The sequence below is a fragment of the Primulina eburnea genome, chromosome 5 (genome assembly GCF_022965805.1).
Source record: "Primulina eburnea isolate SZY01 chromosome 5, ASM2296580v1, whole genome shotgun sequence".
Lineage (NCBI taxonomy): Eukaryota > Viridiplantae > Streptophyta > Magnoliopsida > Lamiales > Gesneriaceae > Primulina > Primulina eburnea.
Window position 1 is genome coordinate 1,734,842 of NC_133105.1, and position 9,552 is coordinate 1,744,393.

The following is a 9,552-nucleotide window of genomic DNA, read 5'->3' on the forward strand; positions in this document are numbered from 1 at the left end:
ATACACAGTCTAATTTTTCCAAACAATATCAATTGGAGATAGATATTCGTGCCCTTCAGCAGAAATATATGAGCATCCGAGATTTTTATTCTGCCATGTCGACACTATGAGATCAATTGGCATTAACAAAATATGCAGAATTGCGAGCATTCTCACCTTATATTGCTCGGAGAGAAGAACAGTGCTTGGTACAATTTTTAATGGCACTTCGGAATGATTTTGAAGGTTTGCGTGGGACGATTCTTCATCGCAACCCCTCTTCTTTCTGTTGACTCGGTTGTAAGTGAATTGTTAGCTGAAGATATTTTTCTTAAGTCTCAAGTTGACAAAGGGACGATCCCAATTACACCATCTGCCTTTGCAACTCCTCAACGACCTCAAGCTAATCACCAAAACAAGTCAAATACGAAGATTTCTCAAGATAAGTGTGCTTTTTGTAAAGAGAAGGGGCACTGGAAAGCTCAATTCCCATTATTGTTGAGTAAAGAAAAAATGCAGCCACAACAGCAACAACAACGACCACACAATACTTCATGGAAACTACAACAATAGCATCAGTCATCTCTGAACACTCCATGGAAACCTGGTAATCCATCAAACCAATGGACATATCGACCACCTCAGTCTAACAATGCAGTTGATGCACCATCTTTGGATCCGTATTTGTTTGAGCAGTTTCAACAGTTCCTCGCTTCACAGCCTCATGCTATGTAAGCTTCTTCACAAATAGGTTTGTCATCCTCTGACACCTCAGGTATATCTTCGTCCATCTGGGTCTTGGATTCTGGAGCATCTCATCATATGTCTCCTGATTTGTCATCTTTTGCTTCTTTGTCTCACAATTCTTCCATTGAAATTGTGTCTGCTGATGGTACACCGATGCCATTAGTAGACGTTGGTTCTCTTGTTACGTGTTGTTTATATCTTCCTGATGTATACTATATTCACAATCTTACACTTAATCTTGTTTCGATCAACCAATTATGTGAGTCTGGATACTTAGTCTACTTATATACTTCAAATTGTTATGTGCAGGACCCCCGATCCTAGAGGCTGATTGGGACAGGCCGTAGACAAGGGGGACTTTATGTTTCGAATTATCTCAGAGTACCAGATGTTGCAGCATCTAGTGTGAATCTCTTTTTTTTTCGCTTGAGTCAGTCGTCTTCTGTTTTTTATTTATGGCAGAATCGTCTAGGACACGTTTCCACGTCTCCTTTGAATTTTTTAGCGTCTACAAGAGCACTAGGAACTTGAAAAGTCATGATATTTCTGATTATAGTGGTTGTAAACTGGCAAAATCTTTAGCATCGATATTTTTTTAAAAAATATGTATCAAGTTTTGATATATAAAACAATAATTTTATAAAATCCTTAAACATATCCATATATCATGATTAGAATACCAAAATTCTACAAAAAATAAATCAATTTTCTAAATTTTATTTAATTTATTTAAACTTTAATAAAACTGGTTTATAAATTTAAATCCATTTATATTATTTTAATATAATAAGGATCTTGATTTACACAAAATATATATATATATATATATATATTTAAAATTCTATTGTTGATGCTCGTGATCAGTTAAAAATTTAAAACTATATTAACATACACATTTTCAATAATTGTTATTTTTATATTTATTTTGATGAATTTGAACCAAGTTTATATAAATATAAATTATAAAATATAGGAATAAAATCATATGATTTTTTTTTTCTAATCCATGATTAATTTCTAATATTTTGAATTATCATTATATTAAACTAAAATTATTTTTATATTAATTTTTTAAATGTATGTTGTATATAATAAATATCATTATTATATATCATTTCTAATATTTTGAATTATCATTATATTAAACTAAAATTATTTTTATATTAATTTTTTAAATATATGTTGTATATAATAAATATCATTATTATATATCATTTTGTGAGTAAATATGAACCCTAATATATAAAAAGTTTCAATTCTAATATAATGTATATATTATTCAAATTTGATGTACACAATAATCATGCATATTTATGTGAATATCAATGACGTGATACACACGTATATTAAGTGTAAAAATTTTCTATGTCTCATCACATCTATTAGGTGAATCTCATTTCAGCAATACTCACATAGTAGGTATACAATATATAAATATATATATATATACATATATAAATTTGATGTGTAATAATTTTTTTAAAAAATATATAATTTTTTTCTTATTAAATTTTATAATTAAATATTTTTTTTAATAATAGTGTAAGGGAAATTTTAGGGGGTACAATGACTGATTTTTTTTCAACCAAAATCCGATTTGGAAAGGTTACTTTGAGAAGCACGTGACGGCAAAAGGTGGGAGAGGAGAAAAGGAAAGAAAACAGTGTGGAACTCGAGAACGAGAACTTTCTTCTTTATTGAATTTTGTGTTTTTAGGAATAAAATTGAACTTTGCTGCTGTAGGTGTTGAGCATTTTGCATTTGTTTGTGCGTGTTTAATAATCAGAATTGCCGAGTTTTTGTATGGTTGATGATGAAATTGGAGGCGTTGCCCAAGGGATTCAGATTCCGTCCGACGGATGAAGAGCTTGTTAACCATTATCTGAGGTTTAAGATCAACGGTCACCATTCTGCAGTCGGAGTTATCCCAGAGGTCGACGTCTGCAAATGGGAACCATGGGATCTCCCTGGTATGGATTATCTTGTTTGGAGCATAACTCATCATTCTATACTTATTTGGTTTTGTTTTTGTGGTGTATGAATTATGGTGTTCTAAAATATCAGAAACTTGATTCTCTGACTCTTAGTTACTGTTCTGTGAATTTATGCTTCCGTGCACGTTTTTGTCGATATTGTGGTCGGTTTGTTTAGTTATTCTTAAGGGTGGAACAATATTTAATTATTTATAGTTTACATAAGATTTTATCTGTAAAGTAGCTGGAATCCTAAGGGTGAGAATTACCTGTGATATATTCTGAACATGTGGGGTGATTGTAGGAATATATGAGGAGAATATTGTGGATTGGTTCATGGACAATACTTAGCCAGTGTCACTATTCTTGAATACACTATACCTCGAGAGATAACAGGATGCCTGTGGATCATTCCAATTTATTTCAAGTGGTGTCTGGCCAGTGGCAAATAGCTAAGGCCAATCATTAGGGGCATGCAAGGGTTTGTTGAAACAGGAGGTCCTCCTAGCCCAAAGTCAAATCCATTCATTCAAATGCAATCATTAAGAGCATGCACGAGAAACAGCTGATCTTAGATTCCTTCATCATTAACATATATTCTCCACTCAGTGACGCTGGATTTTAAGTCCCCGCATTTTGTCCTCATAATCACATGGGTTAGATTAAATAGATGCATCGTGGATTGGTAAATGAGATGGCATGAGGACGGATATATTGAATTCCTTTAGGGTTCGCTTGGATGGAGATATTTGAAGCTATGAATTTCCAACTTATTTGATTGTTTGGATGGATTTATGTTTGGCGAATTTCAAATCCACTAATTTGTTAATTTAATTCCTAAAATCCATTACATTAGTTAATAAGTAACTTAAAAATGTAAAGGAGAGGAATTTCAAATATATGAATTTCAATATTGGCCAAAACAAGTGGAATGTAAGTTTGGATTAATGAAATTTGAGTGTCAGCTTCATCGGATGCATGCTTGTTTAGTTCCTTCTGTGAAGAAGCATGTGAAAAGTAAACCTTGAAGATTCTTCTTTTTTTTTTTTTTTGCAGCTCTCTCAGTGATAAAGTCCGACGACCGAGAATGGTTCTACTTTTGCCCTCGTGATAGAAAATACCCAAATGGACATCGCTCAAATAGGGCCACAGAAGCTGGTTACTGGAAGGCCACCGGAAAGGATCGCACTATAAAATCACGCAAATCGTCACCTTCTTATCCAGTCAATGCCAATGTAATTGGAACAAAGAAGACTCTAGTATTCTACAGGGGTCGTGCTCCTAAGGGCGAGCGAACTAATTGGATCATGCACGAGTATCGTGCCACTGAACCAGATCTTGACGGGACTGGCCCTGGACAGGTCTTATTTATTTCTCATCCCTCCCAAGCACACACTTGATTTTCCTGCTTCCTGAATATATTTTGACACTTGCTTTATTGTTAATATTTTTATCTCTAGCTCAATGATGAACATGTGCTATACAATTACGACAACATGATTTTTTATTTCATAAAAAAGAAGTTATGTCATCTTCGTTATCTTGCATTGATTCATAATTTATCTCAGGTTTGCTCCATGAATACTCTTCTTTCACTGTGTTCTTAGGTCTCTTGAGTTAGTTTTTATTTTATACTGACTTGGTCATTTAAAAGAGCATTTTCCTCAGTTAAATAGTGATTGGTGGCTGTGTAAAGGAATGAATAGAGAAACTCGTCGTAGTCACAATGTGCAGCTGTTCTAGGGATTTGAAATTTTGAACTAATCCTGGCTCTTAGAGATAAGAGCTTCTCAACTTCACTCCATCTCTAGGTTAAAATCAGTAATAGTTTTGTTTGTTCTGCAGATGATTGTTCTCATTCAAGGAATACACTTAGTGTAATGGTCCTCCAAATTATCTTCTTTCATTACTTCCCTGACGGATCCCTTTATTGCTTTTCATATGCTTCTTTAGGCTAATATCTCAAACATTTTCTCCCTCCCCTTTGTCATTACTCCTTCATTATGTTTCCAATTAAAAAACTATGTTTCTGTTTTGTGTGTGCTAGATGACGAGGCATATACAGTTTCTTTGTATCACCTTGTCACTTCTTTCCGTAAAGAATACACGGTCGTATCTGAAATAATTTGGGTTTGTATAGAACTTAAAAAATTGGGTCACTCGAAATGTTACGTTGTATTTTTAATAAAGTTTTATTTTTAATAAATTTTCAAAACTAAAAATATAAAAGATAAATAATATGTAGTATTCAAAATATTTGTGATGTAATCAAATGATAAGACTAAATATAACTAAGTAACAAGAAATTTAATCTCGCCTTACACTCGACAGAGAGCAATGATATTCAGGAAATATTAATATAATTGTCCAATTTTTAGTGAAATTTTTAAGAATATTAGAACTAAGATCATTCACAGTGAAATCACAGTTTTTTCAAAAATTTCTTCCAAAATTTCACTGGGTTTTCTTGATTGTTCATAATTATTTAACACCTAATTGATATGAATAATTAATGCTAAACGGTAATTTTTTTTTGACCTCCTCTGAAATTGGGGCCTGAGGCAACTACCGCTCGGGCCTCACCTCAGGTATGGCTATGAAAGACTGTCATTTTTGTGATTTGGCACCCATCCTCATTTGTGAACAAAAGAATACAATTGTAGGCACTCATAATTTTGACAAGCAGTTTGAACTTAATAACTTAAGTTATATCTTGATGCCACCTAATGGCTACTGACTTCCTAGGTGCTGGGCTATTTTTTACCTCGTTCCTTTTATTTTTGGTTTTGCTTTTACCCTTTTACCATTCTTTCTTTGGTGGATGGATGGTTGAAGTGTGAGACGTGGTGGTAATCTTTTAGTCTGATTTCAATTGGTAAGGAGAGACAAGTAGGGATTTGGGCTGGCGGGGACCTTTCAAGTTAATGGGCGGGTCCTGAAAATATGGCAAAAGATATATGGGAAAATGATGCAGGACAAGAAAGAACGGTTCTAAGTTGTGGTCTAGATGACTTTTCATATACTTGTAGTACTTGCATTATTATATATTTGTCTTGGTGTAGGTAGTCAATTCTTTGTCACATTCTTCAGGGGGACTATGTTCTATGTCGCTTGTTCCACAAGGCGGATGAGAAGCGAGATGATTTAAAATACGACGAAGTTGAACCTACCAGGTCATCTCCTTCTGGCAACATATCATCTCCTGATGAAGTATCATCTGATCTATTTCAAGAGCCTAAAGGACTGGCTGCTCATATTCTCAATGAACTGGAAGATGTGAAGAAGTGGGAAGATGAGCTAAACTATAGAACTCCTACTCTAGCACCAGTTGAAAGGTGTGCATCTCATGGATTGAGTCATTATAAAGAAGGAGCAGCTACTGAGGTTAGAAAACACTATTTAAACTCTTTCTGGTCCATATTTCTTACTTCTTCTCCCAATGGATAAAATTTACTTAATTTTTTTAACCATGTTTTTTTTTTCATAGGTTGAGATTTAAATATTACAATATATTAAAGACATTTTTCTGAGCTTATATAAAATACAAAAATCTTTCCTAGGAATGAACAAAATAAGAGACTCTAATAAATCATGAAGTTGATAAGTAAACCATGGAATGAAATTTTTCATTAAATTTGAAGCCTACAAATAAGGATTTCACGAACTGATACCAGAGATCGACTTGATATTTCTAACACTGTGTCTCAAGTGGAATCATCAAATGCTTTATTCACCGATTCCGTCAATGTTTGAAGCATTTGCTGGTTCTGCACAAGGTGCCATGCTAGAAAATCAAATCAATCTCTAAATATTTGATGATTCTGCAAGTGATGCACAGCACTGTTAGAAAATCAAATCAATCTGTAATTTCAGTTTATGAAATCCCAATCCACACAGGTGATATTCAATTAAATATTTCATCATGTGTTCTAACTTCTACTTGATCTAATTCATGAAGTATTCAAGTTTCCTGATTTGTTTATTTACAGAATGATATTTATATATTTTTAGCTCCAAAATGTCTATAATATCTTAATCTTTTCAATTATAAATTACGAAGAAATTCGTGTCATATTGGCGTACGCACACACATGATTAGGAAAAAACTTTGCTTAAATCATAAACTATGAAAAATCAGCTGATGTGGGATCATCGAATAACAAGAAGCTTTTTTACACGGTATCAGAGCTTTTTTGTTAATGATTTTTGTTATGCAAACTACAGAACTTTTTGTTAATGTTAACTACAATTGACAATGCCACTGCAGCCTAGGGTCTCTCTCTCTCTCATCGGTAGTTAGAAATTAGCAAAAAGCTCTGATACAGTGAAATAGATAAAAAAAAATAAATAGCAAGATATGTTTTTCTTCTTCCCTGAAATGTATATTTGAAATAGCAAGCTAAACTGCGGGACTAAAGTGAGCGATTCATTGGATTCTCATTTCTATAGTTACGGGATTTCAGAAACTGATTTAGTGTTTCATTTGGTTTTCCAACTGTGTTATGCAGGTGTATGAGTCATCAAAATTAATGTCTAAAGAAGCCAGATGCAATCAGTTGGACAACAAGTTTGTGGACCCAAACCCTTTGCAGTCGTTAATTTACCATGATTTGGGAAATTGCATAGGTTCTCCATTTGCTGATGACTTTGGCAATGATCACAATGGATTGAATTTTCAAGATGGCACATATGAGCAGGATGCATCCCTATCAGAGTTGTGGGAAGTTCTTAAAAAAAATGGCAACTACTTATGCAAAGAGTCTGTTAATCACGAGCCCTCAGCTGCAACTAGAGAAAGTCTCATACCATGGCACACGGACGATCTAGATCAAACAAGGTCTGCAAGCTGTAAGGTGAATGATTGCAAGCTTTATGGTGAAACAGATAAGATGATGGTTCAGGCACAGGTAAATAGCATGTGGTTTTGCTTTGAAAATTGTGGTTTGTCTCCTAAATGCATCATTTGGTATCTGTGATGTTTTTAGTAATACAACTTATACTCACCTTTAGTTAAGATTGCTAAGATTGCTAAGATTTCTCATTATATGTGCGATAAATTATTTTGTTTTGATATCACTGATAAGTCAAAAGGCTGCTAGTTGGGTCACTCTTGATGAGTGTATTTATTGGCTCCCAACATTTGTTCTTTAAAACAAAAAGAAATCCCAGTGTTTGTTCTTAAGATATTGGTGGAGTCTGAGTCTGATGCTTTAACTGATGTTATTGACTCCCTGGAGGGGGTCACGACTAATTTTTTCAGATTGATCCAGCTTATCATTCCTTCTACCGCTATGCTCATGAAGAAAATGATGCCCTTGTCAATAAAGTTGAGGATTCATGCCAAAAATCAGATAACTCATCATATCTTACACTTCAAGGCAAAGCTAGTAGTAGTTCTTATAGCGGAAGTGCGATCAAGATTCAGTCTCGTCATCCTCGAAATCAGCCAAGTTCAATGAACTCTGGTGCCCAGGGAATTGCTTCGAGGAGGATCCGCCTGTCGATAGAACGTGGACATAACTCTGTTTGTTATGAAAAATCCAATGAAGTGAGCAATAGTGAAGAACAAGAATCGCTTGTTACGGAGGTGAGTTTACTGGTATTGTTTTATAATCCTGTTGACATGTTCATTGCTTATAAAATGTCAGGGTGCTGTATGACAAATCTACCCTGCACAATGAATGCTTAGTGGACATTTGGATGAAATTATATCTTCCCATTTTTTATTTAATGTCAAGAGCCACATGTATTAATTTAAAGATTTTCCCAAGAAAATGGCAAAATTTTTCCTCATATCTAAATCCTTTAAAACTATTGAATGCAGGCCGCACCGAATATTAGTATAGATGCTTGGAAGCTAGAAGGAAGAAATACCAATGAGAATAAAGAGACTGCTCAAACATGTAATTCAAGATTGGAGTTGCAGGTTAAGCATGCCAAGAAAAATGGCTGTTCCAAGATAGCCTCATTTATCATATCGATGGTGTTGTCTACTGGCCGGGATGCATGCTACTTGAATCTGTATGCTATCAGCATTTATCTAGTTTTAATTCTGTTGATAGTGTCACTTGGCATTTGGAAATCTCGCAGTGTGCATGAAGTACATGGTTGATGTGTTTCTTCTTGTCATCACGGTCTTGGAGTTTCTTGCCTGCCTATGCCAATATCATGATTGTGGAAAGAAGTTAAAAGTTGCATAATAGAAACTAGGTTAACTTATTTTCAAATTTTCTGGTCCTCGATATTTCACCCATGAAAATAGGCTTTGACAACATTAAATTTCAGCTTGTATTGTGTGTATGCAGTTGTATTACATAAGGAGAGCTATTAAATTTCCAGGTGATGATCAGTTCTGTTCGATAGTCTCGTGTTCTTAAATTAGTTCTGCATTCCAAGTCAAATGATTTAAGGAATCAGTTCTAGGAGATTCTCTTGTAGTTTTGGCAATTTAACTTTCCCTCATACTCGATTGTAACACCATATATCCAACGGATGCTTGCACTTACTCAATAACTTTATAACTTCAAATGTTTTATATTTCAAAATAGGTCATAGATGCCATGGTATGTTGCTGACACGAGTATAATTTAAGATTACAAAATAGCATTACTTCAATACACTTGACAAGGTACCTTGGGCTTATGTGGGGTAGAATTCTTGTATCCTTCCTAAACATGTACTAGAGGAAATACTTCTATTTGTTTCGACAAAGTTGTTTTATGTGTCACTACGACTGAGGCAACTACATCGCTTTCAGCAGAAATATTTGAGACACGGTCCGGAATCCACCAAGTATCAGATTAATGATTATGATGGACTCTTGATGTTTCGTTGTAATCGACAATGATATAGA

General features: G+C 34.2%; 1 protein-coding gene across 2 annotated transcripts; it reads left to right on the forward strand.

The window, feature by feature from the left end:
* The first annotated feature begins 2,316 nt into the window (after positions 1 to 2,316).
* Positions 2,317 to 9,061, forward strand: LOC140832142 (protein NTM1-like 9). 2 transcript variants are annotated; one of them, XM_073195990.1, is made up of 6 exons: positions 2,317 to 2,696; positions 3,756 to 4,060; positions 5,790 to 6,083; positions 7,208 to 7,552; positions 7,960 to 8,286; positions 8,524 to 9,061. In XM_073195990.1, the coding sequence occupies exons 1-6, from the start codon at positions 2,537 to 2,539 to the stop codon at positions 8,809 to 8,811; spliced, it is 1,719 nt and encodes a 572-aa protein (XP_073052091.1). In that variant the 5' UTR covers positions 2,317 to 2,536; the 3' UTR covers positions 8,812 to 9,061. The 2 variants fall into 2 exon arrangements, with proteins under 2 accessions (XP_073052091.1, XP_073052090.1); XM_073195989.1 differs by having other exon boundaries at positions 2,319 to 2,696; positions 7,208 to 7,606.
* Positions 9,062 to 9,552: the final 491 nt, after the last annotated feature.

What these genes read in the sequence shown, in the direction of transcription:
- LOC140832142 (XM_073195989.1), top strand. Translation starts at nt 2,537, where the DNA reads ATGATGAAATTGGAGGCGTTGCCCAAGGGATTCAGATTCCGTCCGACG. An exon ending in ACGGGACTGGCCCTGGACAG is followed by an intron (nt 4,061 to 5,789) that starts GTCTTATTTATT and finishes CACATTCTTCAG; the next exon opens with GGGGACTATGTTCTATGTCG. An exon ending in AAGAATCGCTTGTTACGGAG is followed by an intron (nt 8,287 to 8,523) that starts GTGAGTTTACTG and finishes TATTGAATGCAG; the next exon opens with GCCGCACCGAATATTAGTAT.